Consider the following 27771-nt stretch of genomic DNA (forward strand, 5'->3'; position numbering starts at 1 on the left):
AGGTTTAATTGCTTCCCAAGACACACTCTTTTCCTATTAATGCTTTTTGACAAATTCACYGCACATTAACATTCATTAGTTGCTCTCTCATGCAAAATGGGCCACTATTTCTCAATCCCAGTAAGTTTTCAAAATGAACTAGTTTCTAGTTCAGACAGGGCACTACAAAGGCACTGCAACATTTGGGATGGTGCCGAGCACAGCTGATCCAGTTCCAGGCTTGCCAAGCCCCAACCAGGGCAGTGAGCAGAGCAGGGGCTCTTCTTTACTGGGGCATCACCTGAGAAAATACTACCTGCTGYTGTCAAATAACACAGGACTAGGGGTTTTTCATGGACAAGATGGTTTTGAACCATCCAAGTGGAACAGAAGAGGCTTCGAGGATGTTACTGCACAACCCTTCAGTGACAGGGAAAGCTATCTGAGTACAGAAACAGTGGAACACTTTAGCAGGAAGGTTACTGATTGAAACCTCTCTTGCTGTTTCTTCAAGGTGAAATTCCTAGAATGAGACATGCTTTCTCTGCATGAAAAGAGGATTCAGTTCCCACTTGATCCTACAAAAGGCTTTCAATCTGCCCCTCCCAAACTTCTCTCCAGGAAGGCTCCAGCTTCCTAGTCAGAGAGAGTATTACACAATGGAGAATGGCACTGAGAGACTCCTGCAAGTCCACCCATCTCTGCCCCAACCTGGAGTTGATGCTTATTTCTGAAACACAAATAGAATTCGATCCCAATTCACTTTCCTGCACTCCAGTTGAGTATTACAGGCCTCTGGCTATTGGTCAAAATCACTGATGCTTAACACAAGAACACTGAGAATCCTTTAGGAAACTGAAGGAAAGCTTTGGGAGAAAATGAGAAATACAGGGAGGTGTATTTCTCCTACATGACGTGGTACCGGTTTGGAGTTTGTAAAACTTGAAGATCCCGTGAGAAATTGCACAGTCAGTCCTTTAAARCTATGGACCCTCTTCACCTGCAATGTAAATTATACATGAAAAGCACAACTTTTAGTTGTAGTAATGGAAKATGTATTTGTGTGGCAGAAAGTTTAAGAACTAAGGTCCTACACAAGGAATATAAGTTTGCATTGGTTCCAAACTCTCAGCAAAAGCAAGAGTTACTAAAATGTTCTTTAAAATATCTTTCTTAATTTAAACCRTAAAATAAAATCTCAACCTGAGTTGATCCTTCATCACAAGAGTTACTGTATCATTAATACTAACTCTTGGACACTTCATTTCACCACATTACTGCAGAAGGCAACCCCTGAGATACCTACGGAGCCTACAGTAAATTTTTATGTTCTCTCAACTGCAAATTAAGCTTATTTATATATATGAAAACATGCTTTAAGGTAACAGATGGGAGCTTCTGTGAGAAATATGCACATAAATTTTAGGTTTCATGTGAGCTGTAGATGAAAACAAGCATACTGCCTCCGATTGAAATCTCCCAGCTGTATTGATTTTTCAGAATGGAACATGACTAGAAGTTATTCACAGATGCTCTCCTCCCGCAGCAGCAAGCTGCTCTCCCTCCTCTCACGGGAAAAGGTGCAYTGAGGAGAAGAGCTGCTGATGAGCTGGGGGAAAAAAGCTGCTCCAGGCATGARCTGCAGTGAAGAACTGCATGAACTGACTGAAGAAAAGCATTTGCTCAGAAGTTCAGGGAAGTTATTTAAAAGATTTCATCCCTCTTCACGTTCCTCATCTCATTCTCTTCATCATACAGGTATCTATAACTCCATGATGTGACCTCCCTCAGACAACAACCCTGTCACAGACAGCAACACTCATCATCCCCCTTGTCTACCCCCACCCCAAAAAAGTCTCAGTCCCAACCATCAGCAGACACTTCCTTCATCTTCTTCATTGCCCACTCTCCTGAAACCTTCCCAAAAACTTCACAGTGGGGCTTTCCCYTCCCTTTCCCAGTCCCAGTGTCCAGTGCAGGTTCACTTCAGCTCACACTGGGCATTCCCTGAGCTGGCTTCTGCCTCCAACAGGGGAGAACTGAGGCAGCAGTGCTGACCCCAGGCATGTGTCACACACACCACAACAGCTTCCAGAATAAACCCAATCCAAAACACCCACAGCTCTTCAAGTTGTCTTGTCTCCCACCTTCACAAAGTAAAATGTCATGCCCCCAGCAAGGCTGCCATAAAGATTTTAAAACGGGACTGTGCAACCAAGCATTTGCACTATGGACATAAGGCTGGAGAATCAGGTATGTCCCAGGGAGGTGATTTCTCCTGGGATGTCCCAGCTTTGGTAGGTTTATGGGAAGGAAATTCAGCTGGGATTCATGGTACTGGTGATTTACACTGAGATGGACGCATTTGACCTCTTGAGTTTGTTGGTTTTTTTCTGTTTAGATCCATGACCTCAACTGGCAAGCATCCCAGCAGCCGAGCATTTAGGSATGCACAATCAGTGAGTTAACTCCTTCTGAACAAAAGCCCTGCCTTCAGGCATCATTCAGGAGCAATCCTACTCAGTGACTCTGTTGGTGGGATATCCACATGWAGCCTGCACCAAGGAGCAAGTTGTAACAGTCTGCAGGAACAGCATTCGTGATCTTAGGACAAAAGAACATTCATCAGCAACAAATTYTGAGCAGGAGCATTTGATACAGTCACGACACTCTGCCAAGGAAGATTTACTTCTTTAGTGAGGCACAAGATTGCAACTGCTGAAATTCTGTCTCYTGGGCATTTGAAGTCTATAGCACCTCCACAAACTCTAAGTTTACTCAAGTAGAAAAACTAAAAATAAACCCAAATATAAATGATGTGGCAGACTGACATTCATAGATGCTGAAATCGAATGCACATCAATGCTGACCTAGAACAACCAAAGCTGCATTGTCATTTCACAACTCACAGCTTGCCCTATATAGAGATGTACTTCACTGCTGCTAAGCTSTGAAGAAAACCAGTGGTTATAATTGTCATCACAATTACAAGACCTTTTTCTCTTATWGCATTTCTCTAAACAGACCAAAATGAAAAACCTTTGCAATTCCTCCCAAGGTTATTCTGCACACTCCCACACAAGAGAATTCCTGGGGGTATGGATCTGATGAAGTTATGAATCACACAGTTTTAGAAACCAGGAGACCCTCAAGGGTTGGTACAAACAAATCACCAAGAGTTTCCCTTTTAGCTGCACTGTGACRTGGACTGCGTTCCTGCCCCAGCACACATCCAGGGCGGCTTCCACTGGGACTCCAGGGGTGGAACCAGTCACTCTACACAGAAAACTTCTGAAAACTTCTATTCTGGTCTTAGTTAGCTTCATGGATGAGACCCACACACTGGATCAACTGCACAGAACCAACATCCCATGGCTCTGAAGCGTCCAGAGCAGCAACAGCTGTAGTAGCAATAACTTCACACAGCCAGACTGATTCAGATATTCCTGCTGAAGAGTACTTCAGTTTTTCCATGAGACAAGCAGTTCTGACAGTCCCTGAAGTCTGCAGCTGGAAGCCTCACACAGGCAGCAAACAGGAGAGAAATGATGGCCACTAAGTCATCATCTTTAGATGCAGGAACCACAGGCGTAGCACTCCTGACACTTTCACACTCCTCAAACAGTCTGCAAAAACGTTAGCTCTGAATTGGGTCCTCACTGTAATAAACCATGAGATTCCTTTTGTTCACCTTCAGCATAGAAAAGGCTGCAGAACATCTCCTTGCAAAGGRAACTCTTTTGCACAAAAAAAAATCATCTTCTGCAAAATATTGAAGCCAAATCCCAGATTTCAATTTTGTAAGAAGTTTTATGGCTAGCAACACACCTACCAACAGCCATCCTTAAATACTTCAAGCAGACGTAAAATGATRTTACACATCTTCCTGAATATTCAGAAGATCAGATAATCAAAATTTCTCATTTCAGAGGGATCATTAGGAAGTGCAGGTCTCATTTCTAAACAGCAACTTCCAGCCACTACTGCTCATTCTAGCAAATATACCCAACTATTATGTTTATCCCACAGCTTAAGTCATCTCCCAAATGACTACTGTAGCCTCCAGTTTCACTTGTTATCTCTTCAGTGGTACAGTTATGCATGAACATTAATTACGCCATGAAGAAAACCAAAGTTATTAAAAACATCAAATAAATGGGATTTATTCATACAAAAATAGTTTCTATTAGRTAAGGCATGACATTATGATATTAAGCATAAAGTAACATCCGTTTTCCATTTTAAAACCCATCTTTTTRAACAGACCTAGAATTGAACCATAATGCTTAGTTATTAATGTTTTTCTTCCTCACCCTCAATTTCTATTTCAACTTTTTAAGTATAGAGGGTGTATGCTAAACATGAAAAAAGAAAGATGCTTTTTTAATCAATTCTATTGACCTAAAGCATAAGTTACTTTTTTGCAGAAATACWCTCTCTCCACTTGAAGGCAAACTTTACTACATCTTGATAGACTGTCCAAAACCTTGAACATGTCTGAAAAGGAACTCACATACTTTCTTAAAAACTGCCTTCTGTTCAATCAGCCTTGACTCCACAGTGCTTTACATCAGCATTTAACCRAAGTTTGGAAACAGATAATAGTGGAGAAAGAAGGCTGGATAGCATGCAATACAGCTAGGAAAATTTATAGGGTGGTCTTGTGAAAAAAAAAAAAACCTAAAACTATTTTTACCTAAGTTCATAATTCACATTAAAAATGGAACACYACACCTGCCACAGAACAGTCTCTAAGTCTGGCTAATCTTCAGGTTAGCTGCATATGGAAGAAAGACGATTCATTTACAAATCTTAACAGACACAAAATAATAAATATATAACCCAGAGAAATTGTCCCAGATACCACAGACACATTGCTCCAAAACGAGCTCCTGAATTAAACAAAAAGAAAATTTGAAATTCTTAAGAAATGGGAACCTGGAARAGCTACAACCAAAAGTTTTACTTTCCTGATGCTTGCGTGCCTTCCCTCTACTCCCCGTTACATAAAATGCTTCAATACAACATGCTTAAAGCAATCTCACCCAGTAATCTCTAGCAGAGAGCTAAAGGATGCAGGAGCTTTTTTACAAAATCTGTCTTCAAGCCATCGGCTAAATATTCTACAATCCATGGGTAACTGCCTGGAATGAAACAGCATGTTCTGTTCTGGATTTGGGACCTTGCAGCTTTAACCAATTATTTACATAGTCATGAAGATCAGCTTGAATTTTGGAGATGTTGCTGCAGGAGATCTCCACCAGTGAGAGCTGYCAATGGAGCTCCTGGGAGGAGGTAAAATGATGTTGGGAGTCAATAGGAGGAGACCCCTTGCCGAAATAACCTCTTCAAGTGCAGCATTATGGTGTAAAGGTTGGGCACAACAGTAAAATAGAGCACCAGAGTCCAAGAGAAAGGTGCACTCTAACTGCAAGGAAATAATATTGGAATTTTCCCCACTTTGATGCGCCTTGGCAGAGGAATCCGGTGCAGTACAGTGCCCTGAGGCTCTCCATTTTGCAGGGAAAAYGAAAACATTTTTAATGCTGCAATAAGAAATGCAGAAATATTTTAAGGAAAGTCAACCTAACACAAAAAGGAGAAAATAATCCCACATTTTCATGCCCTATTATATATACCCAATCTARAAGCCAGCTCCCACATACACAGGAAGAGAAGGATGGACTCTCACATTATGTTTTRTAAGTCCAATTAGGAATATAATAATCCTGACCTTTTTTTGGTTACGTATTTTAAATAATTAAGCAACGAAAGTTCCAGATACCCGTCCCCAGTATAAAGCAGCAGCTTGTGCCCTCAAGGCAAGCTCCAAGTAGACCAGCCCTGCCTGTGTTCTCTGATAAAAGAAGGCAATCACTCTGAAGGAACTGTCACCATTAATGTCACTCTAACGAGTACTTTTGACATGTCACCAACTTGAATTGCCAGAAATAAAGTTAGAGAAAGCAAATTTCACTCTACTTGCAGAAGAACACTTTATTATGAAACCTTTGGAAGAAAATTTCCACTGTCCAGGTGCTATAATGTCCCTGGTCAGGACCATTTTAGGAGGCATTCAAGTACCTTTTCTGTGTCAGGCATTCAAGTACCTTTTCTGTGTCATTGGTTACATTCCCTACAGTGAGTTGTGGAGGTGCAAATGACAATTGTCAAGTGTTTCTACTAATTCCGCTTATAGAAAGCAAATGAATCACCATGTCATCGTGCTCCTGTGCRACCAGAGCCAAGTGGAGTTTCAGGYCTCTTTCTAAGACTTATTTTTAATAAATCATTCCATTCTAGAATCCTTCMCAAARTTTAGCCACATCTCAGCTGYCTTCCCTTGCCATACGAACTGTGWACAATGAAATACCTGAAGTTCTGCCTCTACTCAGAGACTCTAACACATCTAATTTTCAAGTATCTTGTCTGACAGGAAGCAGGCTGTAAATCCAAAAACCTTGGGCTAAGTATTACATATCACCTGTGCTGCTGGCTGGCAAAGGCTTGAGACTTGGTGTCCAGGAGGTACCAAGGCTGGCTAGTAGGTTCTCACCCTCTATTTATACTTTGACTGACAGYCATGCCTAGAGGGAATCCTTTCCACTAAACCTAATTGTTTTACTGAAATGCTGCCAGACACCTCCATTACACCCCTGATGTGCCAGGAGGAATTATAGCTTTTATTTGCACTTCCCTGAAAATAGCTCAGTAGTGCATGCCAAGATGGTGATCCYGACATTATTCACAATTTGGAAGAGGCAAGCTATCAGTTATCTTTAAACAAAGCACTGCTCCTCTTTCTTTTATGAATCAAATTATTCTGTATTGCAAAAGAGGGACAGTTAACTGTAACTACCACTCCAAGGGTGTTCCACACAAGAACWATCTTTTGTAAAGCCCTAAATTTCCTGCCACAAGCACATAAATAGGAGGGATAGGTTGAGATCCCTGTTTWAAAACTTTTTTGGTAAGTAGCTGTTCTTTTATGCAGACATGGTCTGCTTTCACCTTTTAGCATGAACCAGAARAAAATATCTTTAAAATGAGAAGTGCTGCTTACATTGTAGTGCATTTGCATACACCATGCATCTACATTAAATAATGGATTTCATAGTGTGAACTCGATAAAACACATTTTTCTTAGCAATTCTAACACCATGTGATAATCAGAAAATGCATTTATGCATATGATAAATGTCAGTGCTTTTGCCCCCTCTACAACAATACCTCACACATCCATTTCTTCCCCCATACCCAAATATTTTCCCACAGTCTCACCAATGCTGCCATTTTAACTTTGAYGTTACAGGGCAAATTAATGTTATCTATCATTAATAACAAAGAGCAAGTTTAAGGGAGAAATATAATAGCTACAATAAAAGAGAAAACAGGATAYGGATTTCTGGGCTAAAACCAACCCATCCAATAGCAACACTACTTGCAGGGCCGGCTTTGAGCATTGGTACACGGCAAAAATTCTCAGTTTTGTCTTTCTTCTACAGACACACTGTTATTATTCCCAGATGGAATACCAATTTTCTCTCCTTGAAAAGCATGGCCAGCATACAAACAGCTCTGTTTGCTTTTTAATTTCACACACATCCACTGCTGCACCAGCCAACTTCAGTTTGTTCAGGCTYCTTTCAAGGCTGTTTGCTTTGTTTCAGATTTCAAAGCGCAGTGATCTTTCCTCATACTGCGTTTTGCCCAGTGGTTGTCCTGTGCTCTGCTCACCCTTCTCAAACTGAAGAACAGAAAGGGATCCAGTGATGTGATTGTTGTTGTTTGGAGTTAGGTACCAACATGAAAAAATTTCTGATTAATGTTACTTYGTGTCACACAAGATGCCATAACTTCCCCTAAACAATTTGGTAAACTGGTATTATGCAAGGATAATAATTGTAGATCAGGAATGGAATTTATTTCTAGTCTTGCACAGGCCAATGGCACAGAGATAAATACTCTTACAAATATAAAAAATAAATACTTTAAAAAGAAAAGCATCATTCAAGCTTCCAGGTACTGTCTGCTTCACTGAATGACATGCATAATTACAATTTCACTTGCAGTGGATTAATGCAGCCTCACATACAGAGTTCTTTCACAGAGGAGCAGGCAAAYGCTTCCTAAACAGCTTACACCACCACTGGTATCACTGCAATGTTTCAGCTTATATGTCAGCTCAACTGATCTACCCTAGCAAAATGTTCCTCTGCAGTAAAAATAAGTTTTCTAGGTTTCTCCTCAATGCACAAGCAAGTACATGCTAAATTAAGCTAAGGAAAAAATTAACCTTAGCTTATTGTTTTGTCTTCTCCCATAATCAGAGTTATGTTGTCCACAATCAAAGGCCAATCAAACATTGGAGAAGGAGAATATTTCATTACCCACCATTATTTCAGAGGTACTTGTTGCCATACTGATGATTCAGACCTGAAAAATCAGGTTACTTGAACAGTCAGTGGATTACAAGTCTACTGGGAATACTCTGTAACAAAATTAATATTCAAGCCCAGTATCCTATTAGGGAATTTGTTCTCATTTGGGATTTCCAATTTATTTACCTGATAGACTTTTTGCACTGGAAGACAGTTCACAGTTCATCACTTAAAATTTCATCAAGGCAGTTCCCAAAGAGAACAAGATCAGTGGGATTTTAATCAACATGGCAAAATGCCAGAGGAAAATACAGATTTTTATATACCTGGTAGGGTCAATAAGCGGCTGTGTTCACTGTAACAGGAGAAAATGGGAAAAGTTAGTAAGTGCCACAGTGGGAATATGTTAGGGTCATAGTTTTTTTTTCCCCCCACCCCCTGAAAAGACTAAAATCATATAATTTACAGAAACTATTTTTCTGACAGCATGAGTAACAGCATCCTCTGCTCCATTTTGTTAGAGCTCTTTAGCTAGTCTCCTCTTCCAAAACTAGGTGTCTGCTCGGTGCCTTTGTATTGAACTGAAGTCCTTTAAGGATTACAAATTTCCTGCATATCCATTCAGACACTTAGTTACTTATAAACTTCCAGGCTTACTCTGAGAACAGCCAAGTTTGAAAATCAGAGTCTGATTTTGAGATCATGCTTAATTTGGACTACAATTAGCAATGATGAATGCATGGAGGTTTTTCAAAAGCAACATTGAAGATAAGAGATAACACTGCTATTTTGCTAGATGTTTCTTCACGTTTTGTTCTCTTTGCAGCATGTTGATCTTCACTTTGGTAAAAACAYGGGGCAAGTTCTGAAAGTTTTCCATCCAAAACAGCAGACAAAGCACAGCTGCCATTCCAAGGCATTTCCAACGAAACTGAGGCAGGAGGCCAAGTCTCCCTTTTAGCAGAGGCAAACCACAGGCAATCCWGCTGAGGCCCTGAGGGCTTCTGTGTGCCAGTCAGATTAGATCAGATGCAGCAAAAGAGCAAAGAAATGCAAGAGACAGCTTCAACTCAGAATACTTTTCCAAGGCTGTCCCAGCAAAGTAGGTCTGGAACAGAGAGGCAGTGGCAGCACAAGGGAGGGTTTAAGGGGATTTGAGACACAACTGATGTGAAGATCATAAAGCTGAAAGCGGGTGGTGGTCCTTCCAAAATCAAAAATTGAAACTTCAGCTGATGAAAGAAACAAGAGGAGAAAAAATCCTGGCTTTGCTGGTGCACATGGAGCACAGTTCCAGGAGTTTTGGCTGTGCTAGCAACACAACTTTGTTTGAGGACTGTCACATGAATCAGTGAAAACAAATACCGAGTGATAATGCCTTTGCYACCTCAGAGGTTAAGGCCTGTACTTCAAAAAGAAACTGGTGCCTGGCAAGGGATTCACAAACCTACAGTAACTTTTTGTAGTACTTCATACCTCCTTCTTTAACGACATAAGTATAGGGAAACAGATGTATCCTTTTTACATCATTCCCAATGCAAAAAAAAAAAAAAAAAAAAAAAAAAACAACAACAAAAAAAAAACCCCACCACTTTAGAAAGAAAGTTTAAGGGCCTCCTAGCTGCACTTTTGGGAGAGAAAAAGAAAAAAACTGGAGTAGCATCCTTTGTTTTAGTGTTTTGAGTGTTTGTGTGGTGACCCTTTTTTTTTTTTCCATCTGCATTGGCCTTTTCTTTCTGCATAGTAACATRTTTTCATTAATAAGCATTTTTTAACAAAATAATTGGCCTCTGAAGGTCCCTGAAAATGAAACAGCTGTAAGAGCAAAAGAGATTAGAATTCCAGTATTAATGAAGTCTGGAAAAAGTCTGAATTGCTTCAGGGAAGAAACAGGCTTGGTCACTTTGAAATAGAATTTTATCCAATTTGCTGTTCAACCTTTTTTGGAAGAAAAAAAATACAAACTGTTCTAACCATGTGTTGTAGACCATATGTAGCATTCATTAGTACATCATTTTAACCTTCCTCTCCAGCCACAGCAAATCACCAGAAAAAGAAATTTGCSCATTTCATTAAAGTGTTTTAGGAGGAATATTCCTGCAAGGACATCATTTCAGTTCTTTAAAYACAGCCACAAAGAATGGCAAGCAAATAATGCAAAACAACCGAAGATTTACAGTCTTCCTTTCCTAATGTTCTGTTGTGTATCATGGCCTGAGAACTTCTCTCAGGTAGGAAGAACCCACCTTTCCACAGCTTGAATCTGCACAAAAATTACAGATTCTGAAAAGCATTGCCTTCTGTAGCCTTTTTTAAGAGTTATTCAATAATTAAATCAAATCAAACTCTCAGCACTATATAGGCTAGTGACACTATTTCCCATTGCTCAACAAGACCAGATAAAGTGTGTTGCCTCTGAAGAATCCTTCACAGCTGAAGACTCTGCAAGCTTTGTGATCCGACACCTGAAATCGTCCTTTCCTCAGGACAGCAGTGAAAAGAAATCATTGTACCTATACAGGCATTTCTACTCCCTTGACCAGATTACTTACAATAACCACATTATCATCACCTCGTCATATTCACTACATACATATTAACTCACAGCACACTCCCCTGAGTGTCATGGCCATCGCTAGAAAYACTTTGTCCAGAGCAAAATAGACTCAAGAAAGATTTTAGTCTATGAACCAAAGGTCTAAATGARAGTTGGAATATTGGAATATTCACCAAGACATTTTTCAATCTCAAAAGCAGTTGGTTGTTTTAGAACACCTGGTTATTTACAGGTGGAAATACCAGCTCAGAATGGCAACAAATGTCCAGCACAGACATTAAAAACCTGCATTGTTTTGCGTGTCCACCTGCAACTGCAACGCAGACTGCCCAGCTCATATAAAGCACTGCACAGCATGTCTGACATGCAGACATCATCACTTGCAGCTTAGGGTGAGGCTGGACCATGGATCTCCCAGGGATTTCACTGTTATKGACACTGCAACCTTCCAACCACGCAGCTCCACGGCTGTTCATGGGTTCTCTTTTTCCCTAACAGACCAGGATGACAAGCAGCAAACAGCACCGTTTTACCAAGTGCAGAGTACGTCTTCATCACACCTCTCCGGAGAATTCTGTTGCTGCCTGAGGCACAAAAGAACAAAATACAAAAAGGCCGAAATACCCAAAGAATAGTCAAGTTCTCCTGTTTCAAATAAAAAGGTAAAATTAACATTTCCCCAGAAATAAAATATATCCTTTTCTAGAAGATGAGGCTTTAAAAATCTTTAGAACACAGTTCACCATATTCCAGCAAGAATCCCAAGGCCAGTCTGTCTTTCCAAGACTGACGAGCACAGTCCTTGACTGTCCAATACACATCAGGATCCTACTCCTCCAAATTCACCTTTAGCAAATGTAACATTTATATCAGCCTGACTAGATTTGGAGATGATGTTATGATAGTGTTGCATGGCTTTCTCAGTCTCAAGCTTTTTGTAAATGTTAAGAATGTACAATTAGAAGGAACATGCTGAAAGAACATGCTCATCCTTCTTCATTGACCAGTTTCCACCGTAACACCAACCAGCTTCTTGCCATTCCTGAGATTCTTAATTTTCCATCAAAATACTGTTCACCATTTCAATGTCCCACCTAAATTATCCCCACCTTAGTGTCAATCCTCCAACTCATTTCATGTTGTTTAATCAGTTTTACAATATCCTGCATCCAGCCACCATATCCTCCTCCCAGACTAATTTTTACCTTATTAAACAAAACCAACTCACCTCATCTCCTTAAGATGAGACTTTCAATACCTGGTCACTGAAGTGACTATTTCTAAGCTCATTACAGGATCAGGACTTTTTAGAAGGTGGAAGACTAATTGCAGACAGTATTCCAGAAATGTCTTAATTTCCTGCATAGTGAAATTGTTTCTATTTTTAATAGCTGCACTGATAGAAATGAAATACAGGAACACCCTTCCAGCTTCTGCCCCAGAAACTTTCGCAGCATTGAGCCAGCCCTTAAGATATTACAATTGGGTCCTATTAATGTCATTCCTCTTTTACCCAATTATTTTTTTCTAAAATATGTATTTCTACAGTCTCAAAGATGATAAATTTATTCATACTTCAAATTACAAAATTAATCTAGAATCTACTAAATTGTAAATAGGCAAAGCATKTTTGGGCTGCATTTTTAATCAAAACACAATGCAATCCAGTGAATTCACCATACTTCTTTCAGCTGTAGTCTTAACCTCAGAAAATTTCCCAGCCTGGTCAACAGACATAACTAATCAAAAACTAGAATAAACAGCCACAGTGAGCAGCACAGATTTTAATCCTATCCACCCAGTCATGGAGAGAACTGCTAAAATCTGGGTTAATCCTTCCAATCCTTAGTCAGAAATGAAAGTCTGTGCAATTGAAATAGTATGCCAGAATTAGATTTGCTTGTGGTAAGGATTCGATTAAGCCAAAAATTAAGATCTGAAATAGCTTCAGTTAAAACCAAAGTAGTGCATTTCTACTGACAGATATTATAATCCAAAAGAGTCATTGTACTGAGACCAAACTCGTAACTCTTCTCTCCACAGGAAATTAATTTGGGACAAATCCCAGACACACTGATTTTCAGATAATTTTGTTACCAAAAAAAAAAGGAAAAAATAAAAAAAAAAAAAAAAATCAGCTTTTCTCCAAAATGATGATGACAACCACTGGGCTGGAATGTCATGAGTGAGGTACAGTCACTAGCTTGGAAGACCACAGAAATAAAGACAATTACTTAYATTCACCTTAATATGAAGCAGATTCTCCCAAACACTGGAAGTTTTAACTACTTTGTTACTGCCCTGACAAACATGACATGCCCATTAGATATAAAATATGCATCCCATATCTATTTATCTGTATTGGGCAGGGGACTGATTTTATTTTCAGCAAGCTGGGAGATTACACATGTCAACACAGAAAATTTTAAAAATGAAGAAGGGAGGTTACCACTCTCCCAGGAGCCATTTCACTCGAAGCCTSTTCATCATTTGATTAAAGCCTGCACAAATCTAAAGTATTATAAACAGTCTGCACTTGCTACTGCAAGTCTTCAGACTTGTCTATAGACAATTTGCGTCAAGGCTGAATTTTATGTCTGTTTTCTTGTCGGAGTTACATATGAGATCACTTCAAGACCCAGAACACCAGTGATCCCCTTGAGCCTACAAATGCCATGTCTGTGCACTTGTGTAACACATCACACCGCGCCGTCACCACGGGAGGCAAAAGCAAAGTGGCAGCAAAACTCTCAGTTACAAATATTTAAGGTCTACGGTAACAGAATAATAGAGGGAAATATTCAGTTGTATTCTCCATGTCAAGATAGCCAGAGGTTTCAAGCAGTTGCATAAGCATATTTCTGTAATCTTTGCTGCTCCAAAGCTGGAAGCTTTTACTCAGGCAAGGCTCTTTGAAGTTACTTTGGGAACTGGCTCTCTGCAGATGGAAAAAACAAATGATTAAACCAGCTCAATRGGGAGCCAAGCTTACTGTACATACTTGATTTTAAAAGAAACTAAGAGAAGGAGAATTCTTTTTTAAATACAAACTAGAATGCTTGTTAAGAAGGAAAATATTCCACTGTCTGAGCTAAATTAGAAAAGCTGTTTTAATACCAGAATTTTTTAGTGGATGGAATATGGAAATGAAACCTCAAAATGACCCAGTCAGACAAAAACCTAACTACCGAAATGAAGTTTAAATAAGTTATCAGGTTGTTATCAGTTATCAGCTAGCTTGTCAACAGGGTACTTTGCTAGCAATTCAGTATGTCATCAGAGAGAACATRCCAAGTGCAGCTCTTAACAAACCAAATCATTCCTTCAACTACAGATTGCTCTTCTAAGCAGAAAATGCCTTAAGTCTATTGTGTTGCTTGGCCTTTCCATCTCAGATATTAAGAGACTAGTCTGCATCTTTATGGCTGTTACATAAAGAACACCCTAAGCCCCTCATTAGGAAGGAAAAGATATCTCCATTATCTCTCTACATGGCAACATTCAAATCTTCAGGAAAAGCAATTAAATAAACATTAAAGAACTAATTATTTAAAGCATTTGCTTACTTTGCACTTGCTCRTTGTCCTTACTTCCCAATGAAATCAATCAGCCAAAGTCTGGATTCCACAAGCAGGATTTTTATTTTCCATGTGGACTTGTGTATGACCTGCATCTATCTTTTCCTAGCRGAAATATGCTCCTCAGCTTTTAGAAACATCTTTGCTGACCTAGAGAGCTTTTTTCTGCATAACTTATTTAAAACTAAGGTTTTGCATGCCTATAACCTACTTTATACAGTTAAAAAATGCAGTAGAGTGYGGGAAATGAGCAAAGTTCGTTCTTATTTTAGCTGAAGTTTTCCACTGCTTTCAGGTGGTGTCCACTGAGGGCTCCACGGCAGCTTACCAAATCAATAGGACCTACACTGGAATAAGGATTGCTGAGGTGGACGGCTACATTTTATTATTGCCTGAGCTCCCTCACTATTTTAAGATCTCTGCCTCACACTGTGAAAAAGGGAAATCAAAAACCAGCTTCTCTTAAGCCAAGAGTCGTCCCATACCAAGAAGGAACAACTTAAAACAATTTAAACAAGCACACTATAGATAGGAAAGGGTTTTAATGACCACAAAGGGCACACATACTGCAGGTGACAACAGCACTTCTGTAACCAGTTTGCTTGTGCATAGTTAAGGGACAGAGCTTAAAATTCTACATGCTAAGCAATTAAACCATGCACAACATCTTTCTCTGGAGCCCAGATTCCACAAAAGGAAATGTCAGCCTTTCTGCAGGTAACAGTAGCTAAAATGCACTTGAAGGAAAGATGAGAGGATGGTTAACAGATCAAAATAAAACAAAGGACAGGGTTAGCTTGTTTCCTACAAAGATAATGTGACTGCTGAAAATAAACCAGACCATCCTAAATGGTACTTGACTAGAATACAAACACTTCTCATAATTCTTGCATCTGTTTTCTTATGATGAATTCACAAGCCTTATCTCGTCCCAATTAGGTACTTCATACAGCCTATGCCAACACAATTTACTCAGAACTCTTAATTAGCCTCACACACAAAAAAATAACACGCAATTTGTCTGGTAATTATATGTTTCTGTAACTCCTAAAAGCAACTTGTTACTTAGAACAGATTACCTTAATTCTATTTTCTGTCGTACCTAATTGTGTTGCAAATTTTGTCGAGCTGAAAGGTGGCTATAAAATCCCTGCCCTTTCTTCTTTCATAGTGGTTCTACACACACAGTGGGTTTGCACCAGACACAAAATCAATGAAGTGAAAACAAAGCAATCCTATTGCTAATTTCATCTTGTGGGAAGGCAAACGGCGCAGCACAAATAGCCACAACTTTGCACCAAAAAAGTCACAGATATCTTGAACCCAGAGAGGACACCAAAAACAAACCACCACTGTCAAGAAAAGTTTTTAAAAAAGGAGAAGATGAGCAGCTTTCCACCCGGGAATCCTTTGAATGAAACATGTTTATAGAACTAGCTTGCTCCAAGATGCACAAAAGGCAGGTTATAAATAGTCACAAACACTGAGCWGAGGCCACGGAACAAGACCAGCACCGGTGTTCTCAGTCGTGCTGCAGCAGGGAACTTGTGACAAGGAACAGTTCAGCCCACCTTCATTAAAAGCCCAGRAGGAAATTACTTTCCCAAACCTATGATGGAGATAGGAAGCCTAAARTACTGACTGAGGAGTCATCTGGTAATGAAGCACCTCTCCAAGAAAGCTCGCCCAAAACCCAAATCAAGGGATGCATACAGTTGAAAGTTATATGGTCCTGATCTGAAAAAACCTACTTTATCCAGGATACTACAAAATGGGGGTATGTGATCCTGATGAGAAATTACATTGTCAGCCAGTTCAGCACACCAAAGCACCACTAYCTGGAGGCTCCATCCCGAGGAGTAGGTAAATCAATGTATTTGAGAAATATTAAAAGCATGAAGATTACAGCCTTTTCTTCTCTCACCCTTCCTTCTCCAGCTTCAGCAAGGGAATCCCAGAGAAAGCAGGGAGAATAATCTCTATGTATACCAAAAAAATCAAACCTCCATTTCTCAGGTTTGAGAACACGCCCAAATATGAAACAAAACATTACTTACAAAAGAAATGGGGGTCATTTTGGAGCTATATGCAGAATATTACGCTGTTTTAATCAAATCTTATCCAGAGTACTTTGATGTGTTTCTCAGTGTGTTACAGCCAAGATTAAGTGTATGTCTGCTTTGAATTTGCTCCTGTCCAAATACACATTAATCTTGCCAAGCAAGATTGACCAATGTACAATCAAATGGAGTTCCTGCCATGCTTTAGAAGTTTATGACCAGTCTGGCCCTGGATATGTTGCTGGATTTCCTAATTTTAGTTCAKTCTCTGTAGCTGTTGAAGARGGGAGGGGAATAGAAATGGATTACMTAAACCATCTACATGTATACATTTATGAATGATTTCTTTAATCTGCAAGTGAAACTGAAAGAATCAGTATTCAAATAAAATCTTAGTCATAAATTTGAACTAGAAACTGTTCCTTTTTCAAGAGATTGAAATCATTCAAAAGATTGATCAGGGAACCATGTGCACCACTCAGCTCAGGAGCCCTCATGGCTCAATCCCAGAAAGAACTGACCTTTCTGCAGAGGAATTTTGCTCTTCCCAAGTAAGAGAAGTTGTACACCTGGAACTTCCTTCTCCTTCCAATCACTGAGGCTTTTTGATCATGCATATGGAAAGTAMAGGGAAAATTGCTGTAGGGAAAGGAGACAATATTAACTCCATATCACCAACTTACAGCTGCTGGACACCAAGTAACCTCCATCTGCARCTTGGAATACCACATCTGCATATCAGCAAAACTCATTTTCCTGTTGGCTGTTTAGCTTTTATACTACATTTCTTGTGCACATTTCMATTTCTCTCCAAAAGAGTCCCCCTTCTAACCAGTCTTATTTGCAGTTCTGGTTTCACACAGCCTGCRAGTTTCTACTTTTTCCTGACCYAGAATATCAAGTCTCAGGATAGAGRAAGGTACATCCTGCAYTTACAGAAGAGCACAAAACCTTTTTCTTGCAAGAGCGGCAAACCCAGAGCATAACCCACGAGCAGCAGTGTCTCTCCAGGGCCATGAGACCCCCTTGAAAAGCCAGAGGTTCCCCAGGCTGGAGAGTGAACACACTGCAGAACTGGAGCTCTGCACTCAGAGAATTAAACMACATCCAGTTTTACAAACTCTGCCTCCAGCTCATGCACCTCAATTGCAAGCACAGGGGTTTTCTCCTAAGGACATTAAGTCTAAATCTAATATAAATAGCCAATGATGCTGCTGCAGCTTTATGTATTTATTTCAGTGAAGTACTSAAGAAATAACTCAAGGATTTAAACAAACAATATGGTGACAGATGGTGTGGAGACAATCCAGGCTGGGCTCCCTCAGTAAAATCCACACAACTTCATAGCTCCAGGGAAGAGTGGAGGCAGAGGAGGAAGGAGGAGGGAAGAGGGGAAGAGAAAGAGTACACACAAAGCAGATGACCACAGCTTTGTAAAAAATAAAAGCTACAGCCTGCAAAGTTTTTCTGTGCATCTGTACCAAGCCCTTTGTACCATCACCATGTAGGCAGATCTATCCCAGAGCCTTCCAAGCAAGATCAAAAAAATTATAAAGAAATTCTTCAACTGAAATTGTTCTTTCAAATAACAACACACTAATGAACTGTCTATTCAAATAATCTAAGCACCCTCAAAAATAATTAATAGATGAAACACAAAAAATGTGTTTGACATTATATCAAAGCCCTTCTGTTCAGTACACTGCATAATTTCATATTTGCAGGTACATTCTCTGGGTATATTCTGATTGCCAGAAACTCCCCGTGTATTTTGTAATGGGCTATAATTATTTTATAGCTTAAAAGGAGTAATTTTTAATTTTGTATTTGAGAGTGTTCTTGGGAAAACAAATTYCAAAGATGCCACCAGGAATGTCTGCAAGCAGAAAATTATCCTGAAGGTCTTGTGTCCTACTTTCCCAGCCCAGGAGTCTGCTGTGTTGTAATTACCCAGCGTCAGGCAATAGTTTGGAGAGATTGCATGGGTGAGCTACAACAGGGGCTTGCCAGCAGTTTTATGGTGTTATTGCTCAAAACAAAGACTTACTTAAGGATTTCTATTTTCAAGAACTGTAAGAACTGCTTGAAGAGAAAGAAAACAGTACCTTTGAGATGAAAATATATTGCTTACTGCAAAGGACTAAAGTGAAGCCAAACATTCCTGTCCCCTAAACGCACCCTCAGCTCAGCTGCAGCGGTAAATTTAAGCAAACTGAAGTAATAGGAACTGACCTATACTGCATGGAAACAATCAAGTAAACTCTAGTAGACTTCCATTCCCTACAACCTGCTTATTAGTTACAGAAATTCCTAATTTTTTCAAAACTACCTTCCTTCTAATTTGGAAAATTAAACTAAATATCCCTGCCTCGGGCTCTGTAAGAGTGACAGTACCAGTCTACTCTTGCAGTGTTCCAGAAAACCATCCATGTTTTCCATCACTGAATTAAGAAGGAAAAATTTATATGGACAAGAGAATAAGGAATAATATAATCACCTCAGAAATAGCTAAGAAAATCCTTTAGGAAAAAAAAAGTGGGAGAAAGAGCAAGAAAGCAAAGCTCACATCATTAATATAAGGCTATGAGTTCCAAGACCCAGCAGAAAGCAGCAAACACAGCAGCTGCCAGAGCTTTACTTTCTCCCAGCCATGCCAGTACAGGAACAGCAATGTCTAAAGCAGCAGGCTCCATCCCAACCACCTCATCCTCACATAGCACTGACTCCTGGGGAGGAAAACCATGGGATATTACATCCACTCACTTCATTCACCTCAGCAAGACAAATCTCAGGTACATTTCTAACCATTCAAAACCACCGATTACAGCTTGTGTGAGTAAAAGGTACTACCACACATTACATTCCAGTTCTAAAAACCAAATGGATATGCAAGACTTTTCTACATATAGACTGGCTTTCGTGATTATGGACGAGTAAACACCGATTTGCAAGGAGGTCAATGCTACATTTTTATTGCAGTTCAAAATAAAAATTAGAATATCTGAAGGTTATGCTTCCCATAGGGGCCTCCATACAGCTGGAAGGGAAGCAAATCAAATTCRATTGCTTCTTAGAGTCAGAAGCTGGAAGCATTGTGTGCAACAGACTATGCAGTAGTGCAAGCTACTCTGTCTAGACCTGAACCAGTTTTGTGAATACTGGTATTTTTGCATTACGGTATTTATTAACCTACAGCTTAATCTTCCAGTCTTTTGCAGTAACAAATTCGAAGTGAATATCATGTTCAGACACAGAGCGCCATGCACATGCTAAAATCAGCCATCAGTAAGGGCAGGATTGAAAAGTTATTATAGAAAATCTTAAATTTTCAATTTTCTATGATAAAATACAGAACTGCTTTTACGAGCTAACTAAAGCAGCTGGGCAGAAATCTACATACACATATGGCAGATATATGAATTAATGAGCATATTTCATGTTGTATGACCTTCAGAAAAGATTCTACAAGAAAAAACAAATTCARCTTCCCCCTGCCATCCATCAAACAGTTTTGAAAGCCTTAGGAGTTGAAGCACGCTTACACAGAGTACAAAAGTTAAGTGTGGCTTTTGAACCGTTTTGGTCTTTTAGAGAATCACAGCACTATGAAGACATTTGGCAAAGAATCTGGAGGATGTGTGGAGGAACTTTAAGCTCATGAACAATGTCATGTACGGACAAAGAGCATAAATGCTCAGCACCAGATCCAGGAGCCTGGTGGGCTCTGATCACAACTGCAAGGCTGAACTCGGAGCTCTGGTTTGCACAAATGCAGCAGTTTTTCCCATCTCGGAGCAGCTAAAACAAAGCAATTCCAGCTATACCTTGAATGAGGTGAAAATGACAAGCAACGCAAACATCTGCAAGAATTTCAGTGAAATACCTGAAAAATCTCCACCACAAGCATGAAAGAGATTTCAAAGTACAGTTTGACTGAGTGCTTATTAGCAATGAGATGCGTTATTTMTGAACCATGCCGGCAGTGCTCCGGGGCAGGGGACCCATGGGATGGGATGAACATGAGTCAGCAGTGCTCCCTCCCGGTGGCACAGCCCGAGGAGCTGCGGCAGCACAGCACAGCAGCTGCTCCAGGGAGGGACCATTCCCCTCGCAGGACTCCTGTCTGCACTCCCCTGTCCTGTTTGGGATCTCTCCCGACAAGACGCCAGTATGTCCAAGAGACTCCAAAGGACTCCAAGTGCAAGCAAGGGCTGAAGGAACTCTTTTTCCCCAGGAAAGCGACAGGTAAGGAGCGGTGTAATTGCAGCCCACAACTGCACTGAGACAGAGTTGGATTCAGATTCACATTAAAMGAACAAGAGCCTGTGGTATCAAGGGAAATTCTAATGAGATAAAATGAAAATATTTGCATGGTGAGAGAGGTTAACTACTGAAGCAGATTGCCCAGAGAGGCTGTGGTATCTACTTCCATGGAGATATTCAAAACTTGACTGGATGATCTGATTTCAGTATTAGCTCATCATTGAGCTMGGGCTGGGTGAGACAACCTCCAGCGCTCCTGTTTAACCTCCACGGCTCTTAGAGAATCATTATGCAATAATATACAGTACTTACCTTTCGGAAAAGCAGTTACTTATTTTGCATAACATTTCCAGATCTGTTTGGAGAAGTATCACTTTGTGATAGCCCTTCCGGAAAATTACCCTCACCTTTAACACTCCTTGACTATGTGTTATAATTGTGAGTGCTTCCACACCAATAATATGCTTCAAGTTATGTCTGTCAGAAAGACACCTAGAAAGATTTAGGCTTGCAACAGGCAAAAGCAGTATGGTTCAAAGGCACTAAATATTCCTGGATGTATTTACAATACATAGAGGCGTTCTTTCCCACATGTGAAGGAAGCAAATCCTTTAGCATTGACACAGAACTAACCATGATATTGTTTTTAATAAAAAGTATCACAAATACTATTGTTACAGCATGTGGTGAAACAAAGGTAACTGTTTGAAACCAAATGCTGAAGTCARAAAACAGTTCCTAAGTAATGTTTGTGTTGAGATGTCTCAAATGTCAAGAGATACAAGATGAATAAACAGCCAGTCTGTTTTCAGCAYTCTCCAAGGGATGCTGACGCACAGCAGGCTGGCACGGATGCCCCAGACAATTCTCATCTTGTTTCAGCAGACTATCCCACATCTGAATATGTTTGAAGTGTGTGGCAGAAGTGGGGACCAAAGCCAAGGAACAGTGCATTGGCAGGAGAGCCCCTGCCAAGAGCAGGTGATAAAATCAGCTGGAGCACAGCATGTGGAGCTGTTCAAAGGGTATCTCTGCAGCACAGTTAGGATCAGCTAGTGCCATACACCCCCGARGGCCCCATTGGTTTGTTGGTAGGGTTTTGATGGCTGATGACAGGTGAAAACAGACCGGTCAGGTTCAGAAAACATTGTGTTGGCTTCACATGCCTATTTCCATTGTCTGAATCATGCAACATCTCTCCTCAGATGGTGCAGGCAAACTCAGAGCAAACTGAAGCAGAGCTGGGCCGGTGAAGRAGGCAGTCTAGACAACACACCACTCACCCCAGATGTTCACTCGGGGACTCAGTGCTTCAAAAGATCTATGTCCTGCATTAATCACTGCAAATCTGCGCAAACCTCATCTTTAGAAACACAGAACAACTTATTTTTCACAGATATGGCTCTTCAGTCAAGATTCACATTGACATGGAATTTATTAGCCACAGAGAATATGGTAGCTTATCTCCTCTGAGTCATTCAGTGAAGTCTTGAGCAGTATAGAGYATTACAGATGAGTTCTCATTGCTGTACTCTCAGCATAGTTCAGTTCAGCATCACTTAACAACCACCTGGCACAAACCTCATACAATAAAGGACATAAATGAAATGGGTTTTTTAGAGTGCCAGAGCACTCCATCCACAAGCAGGAGTGGGACCAGGCATCGCAATGCATGAGACAGAACAGGAGATTTTAATAATCTTCACAATTCAGCCAACACCCGTGTGTTTCACCGGTCAGCTAAAATCCTGCCAGGGACTTGACAGATTTGATATTTGCAATCCTTCTCCCTCAGCCTTCATCTCCCCTGCCTTTATGACAGCACTGTGAATTTCAGCTTCTCCCAGGAATTCAATCCTAAATGAATGGTTAATTGAGTGACACATGCAAGTCTCATGACTGCCATGTTCCAAACCCCATTGCAAGACAGTGCACGTTGCAAAGGTCGGGTTAAAAATTAGGGCAATATTAGTTATATGAACAAACAATTCCTTCAGCCAATTCAAATTACTGAAGACTGCTCTGTTAGATTGTTTTAACACACAAAAGACAATTTTGATTTCCCAAATGGAAATCTTAGAAGCTAAATGTCAGCAAAAAGTTTGTTAATATAACTTTGATAAGCCTTAAAATCAAAGACAGTGATATAATAATGGCAATATTAGCGTACAATGTAGTAACTTACTGAGACAAAGAAAAAAAAGACTGTTTCATTTTCTAGAGGCTCTTACATAAAAGTAAAAATAGATCTGTATCAGTATCATCCTGCATCTGCTACTGAGAGTGAAGCTGATTCTGTAAGGATTTCTGCCAGTGCTTCATCACTTAGCACTGGCTCGGATCTTCAAGCRTTCTCTTCACTGGCAGAGACAGTTAAGTGAAATATGTATCAAATAGGAGCACTAAAGACATATAAATCCAGCTTTATAAAGACAAGGAAACCTGTACTGTAATTTAAAAGCACATGAAATAACTGCCTCTGTAACTTGGTCACTGCAATTGCATTTAAGATAGCCGCATTGACTGTAATGATCTTTCTGTATAAATCAAGATGTCAAAGTCGTTGTTATAGAATCTCTGCCATAATTCAGCACTTACTGTCCTCCCCTTGTATGACAAGTTCTAAAGGAAGATAATTCAAAATACCAAGAAAAGCAGACCTCTTATCCCAATGGGGGAAAAAGTACCTTTTCCAGAGGTAAAAAGTTTCAAAAGCTCAAAGCTGATTCCTCAATTATAACTAATCATTGWCACTTTTCTTTTTCCCCCCTTATTTCACAAAACAATATATCTGGACCACTTCCTTTTCAGCTGTACTCAGAGAGTCCTTTACCATCCAAAAGTCACTCATAAGAAATAGCAATACAGTCAATGGATAAGAAACCCTAAAGGAGGGAAGTGACAGGAAATAAGTTACAATTAACATAAAAAATCCTCATGTGCTGGCAAACCAGTTGACTTCCCACATCTGCACTCCCTCTTTGAGCTCTCCTCCRTTACACCACAGTGGGAGCGCCTCTGACTTTCAGGCGAGGCAGAGTCCCCATCGGAGAGCTCAGCCCTGCACTAAGTGCTTGTTTCACCTCACAACATCAACGCTGCAGTGCCAGCAAGGAGTTTCTAAAAATTGTTACAACATTAAAGAACTTGACACACGAGCCACTTTTACTCTTCCAGTCTCACAACAGATTACATAAATAGATGTTTTCCAACAAAACTATTTGTCATTATCTCCAGATTTCAGACAACTGCTTAATGGATTTTCATGAACTATCATAGGAAAGTAGAAGTATCCAGTTAGCAAAAATCTGATTGAGTAAATCTATGGAATGCACTTGGTTCAAGTACTTAATTTATAGWTTTAGTGGATCACTAAAGTCTGGTTTGTAACTGTCCTAACTGTTTTCCACAAATACATTCAGGTCTATTGTCTGCTATTTCCGATAAGCACCACAGAATATCTGCTTATAATTTTATATCTTATCCTCAAAATCATTTTATAATACTAACATTTTGAGGTTATTCTTACATGTATTTGTCATATTAGCTACTAAAATYTTTTAACTGACCATCATTCAATGTGCTGGAAAGTAAAATCTCRTAAGGGCTGCTTTTATAGTGTTAGGAAGTTGAGTTCAGGCATGAACCCCAAAATATTTTTGAATATTGGATTAGCCATAAACAAAGGCACCRTTATGTCTATTTTTCTTTTAAGTACAGAGAGACAATTAAGAGCATCTTTTTTGAACTGCTCATAGCAAGTATTTATGATAGAGACCAACACAATGAAGTACATTAAAACAAGAGCTCTTAATACATTTTCCTACCTTATCTGCCATGATCATGGAGGCCCCACCATGAATTCCAAGAATTGGAATAGAAGTCTGAGATGAAATAAAATCCAAAATCTGAGCTACTGCCTCCTGATCAGTGTCATCTCCAAAAACCACTCCATGGATCTTGGTGCCTGACATCAAGTCACAAACATGTGTTATGATGCTCTTAGGGTCAGTCTGGTTCACAAGAAGGGTCACTACATTGATATCAACAGTCAGGTCTGCTGCCATTTCCCTGGTCCAGAGAGCTCTGATATCTCTCTCTGTTATCTGCTTGGTCCTTCCCAGAATCACTGCAATGTTCAGGATGGGRTAATTTTTCTCTGCTCCACGAACAAGATCCAAAGGCGCCAGAAGAGCTTGGAGTACCAGGAGAGCACAGCCAATTTTCCTCATCTTTGCCAGCTTTATCCCCTGTAAAAGCGATCACATTGTATAAGAACATAGAGAAAAAAAATATATACTGTATATCTTCAATGAAAGTTTTAAACAGAAAGCTTCTTGGCATAATGCAAACTTTAGCAGCTTTTTATAATGCATCCTTCACCTTAGTTCCCATTGAAGCCTCTCACATCCCATCAGAAACTTGGCTTGATAATGACGGTATTACAGCTGGTCTCCCACAAGCAAGGCAAAAAATGTAGAGGTTGAGAGAAAAGACCCATTAACATTCTTCCTGGATAGCCAACAAAATTAAAATTATTGACATCATTAAAAAAAAAAGACATTATCGTCCTTCTCTTTAACCTTGCTGTACTAAAAAAMAGGTAAAACAAATCTATTTTCCTTCATCCTGGACATCTATTTAAACTTTAGTCACGGTACAGGTACAACACGGAGAGATACTTTAGCTCAAAATGAGAGAAGTGAGCTAGAGRTCTGCTGGAAACCCCAGTCCACGTACTCCACACATCTCACAGCATCCCAAACCCATGCTGGTTTATTTCTGAAGATCTCTCCTAGGCAGCTGCTGCTCAAGGAATCCTMCAGCATTTCTGGAACAGATTCAGAAGCACAATGTTCTGTCTTAATTCTTTTCCCTCCTCTCATGCAGCATTCAGAAYTTGAGCATCTCAGAACTGCTGATCTCGGACACAAAGTTGTCCCTAGTGTTGAAGGGGAGGGTGTTCCATAAATGAGCATCACTGCATTGGTTACCTCATGTCTTCACTGAATCTCTGTAGGGGGCTGATTATAGACGGAGTAGGACGGGGAGAGAGATGAGCCACAGAAGGGATCTGAACTATCTGAAGGAGGGAGAAGGAGAGCAGGTCTGACTCTGCAAGATCTCCCCGTTTCTGTGCCCCCAGGGATTTCCACCCCCATAACTGGCTCTCTGCTAGCTGCAAGAAGGGAGTCCCTGYGCCACGGAAAGCCAAGCTTGTTGCAAAGCGTCACGCAGAACACACAAGCGGGGCTGTCCAATCACGGGTGGCATTTTTCAGATCCCCCCTCTCATCCTGCCAGCCCTATCTCCATCCTCAGTCAGAACAGTCTACAGCTGAAACGCACAGGCAGACACGGGCTTGCACAGCATCACCATCTCTTTCGGGGCACACAAGGAGACGAACACTGGACACAGCGTTTAACTGCACATCAGTGCCCCTGTGCCGCCTGACTGCCCCGCCGCAACAGCAGGAGCGGCACGGAGCGCGGTGGAACAGCACAGCAAAGCGAAGCTAAATGCCCCCAGGCCCAGGAAAGCTCATCGCCGCTCCGAGCCCCCCCCGTTCCGCGCCCGCCGCGGGCACCGCTCCCGCCCGCACCGAACTGAGCGCCGGGAGCGCGCCTCGGGAGCGCGCCCCTCCGGCCCGGCCGCGGCGCGAGGGCGCCCCCCTGCGGGCGCGGGCCCGCACGTACCCAGCGCCTCAGGAGACGGAGCGGCGGCGGCTGCCGGAGGTGCCGGTGCTGCTGTCGGTGTCGCTGCAGGACATGTCGCGACCGCGGGCATGTCGCGCCTCTCGCTGCCCGGGCTCAGGGGCGGCCTCCGCGCCGCTGGCCGCACGCGTGATCCCCGCCGCAGCCGGCGAGCGACATCGCATCCCGGGAGGGCAGCTAGGCGGACAGGGAGACAGGCAAGGGGGGGCTGGACACGGGGGGGACGAAACGGGACAGCGGGGGGAGAAGAGGAGACGAGAAGCCGTTAGTCAGGTTTTGACAGGAGAAAAAAAAACACAAAAACTTCAATCCCATGAGATATGTGAATGGAAATAAGTGATTACACTCAAAGTTCCCCCCCTTCACTTGGAAACGGATTTTAGCTTTTTGCTAAAAGCAGCTCCGTGAGCCCATAGCCGTCCGGGATACATCYCTCATCTTATCCAGGTCAGGAAAATCCTGGGCTCCCAACTGCCCGCTTGCTCCCAAGTGAAATGGACGGGTTTGATCTCTAAGGGAAGAGACATCCAACCTGGAAAGCGCAGCTAGGAGCAAACTAATTCACAAGATCAAGGGCAGGAGTTTTCTTRGCAGGTTCAAAACAAGCATAACCTGGAGCACAGCTAGAGCGGTGCGGGATGAAGAACAGCTTCATTCCCAATTTACCATAAACAAACCCAGGGAGACACTCTAGCAGAGCCCGCCACGGAAAGCTCGATTGCTTTGGATTGTTCATTCACAATTCCCCGTAAATATGCATGAAGACAGYTCTTCAAGCAAGCCCGGCTCTATGTAGGACGCTGGCGCGCCAGGGAAGGCAGCCGGCATTCCCKAACTGGCCCTCGGTGCTGGCTGCGAACTCGGAGCCCAGCTCCGGYCGGCGGGAGCCGGCACCGCCGGGAGCCCTGCGCGGCACCCGGAGCCTCCGCGCCCCTGCCCCAGCGCTGGGCGCGATCCGGGCTCCCCGGAGAGGCGATACTTACTGCATTCTCCCTCCACATAGTTCCAGTTTAAAGATCCTCAAAGTCATTTCAGTAGATTCCTTTGCAAACGATGAAGTGGAAAATAGGTCCCTTAATGCCTGGATTTCATCCTGCAACTTGTTCCCACCGCAGTAAATAGCAGCCCGGCAGCCCTTTATCGCTTGAAATCCCGCATGTTCAAGTTTTAGCAGAGCCATTGCAACTGAGATTCGCTCTTTACTTTTGGCAGGAGGCATTTAAGCGTCTTCATCTTTTT

At 41.3% G+C, this 27771-nt stretch overlaps 1 protein-coding gene across 1 annotated transcript in view; it reads right to left on the bottom strand.

Annotated features, from left to right (window-relative positions):
• Positions 1–27765, bottom strand: part of GRIN2A (glutamate ionotropic receptor NMDA type subunit 2A) — a 154222-nt gene extending 126457 nt beyond the window's left edge. The window contains exons 1-3 of the mRNA XM_057367268.1: positions 27516–27765; positions 26515–26740; positions 24646–25068 (exon numbers count right to left, since the gene is read on the bottom strand). Of these exons, the coding sequence (XP_057223251.1) occupies positions 24646–25050 (405 nt within the window). The 5' untranslated portion in view covers positions 25051–25068; positions 26515–26740; positions 27516–27765. The remainder of the gene's footprint in view (positions 1–24645; positions 25069–26514; positions 26741–27515) is intronic.
• Positions 27766–27771: the final 6 nt, after the last annotated feature.

The sequence above is a fragment of the Malurus melanocephalus genome, unplaced genomic scaffold, assembly GCF_030028575.1.
Source record: "Malurus melanocephalus ecotype Western Australia unplaced genomic scaffold, MMel_1.1 scaffold_77, whole genome shotgun sequence".
Taxonomy (NCBI): domain Eukaryota; kingdom Metazoa; phylum Chordata; class Aves; order Passeriformes; family Maluridae; genus Malurus; species Malurus melanocephalus.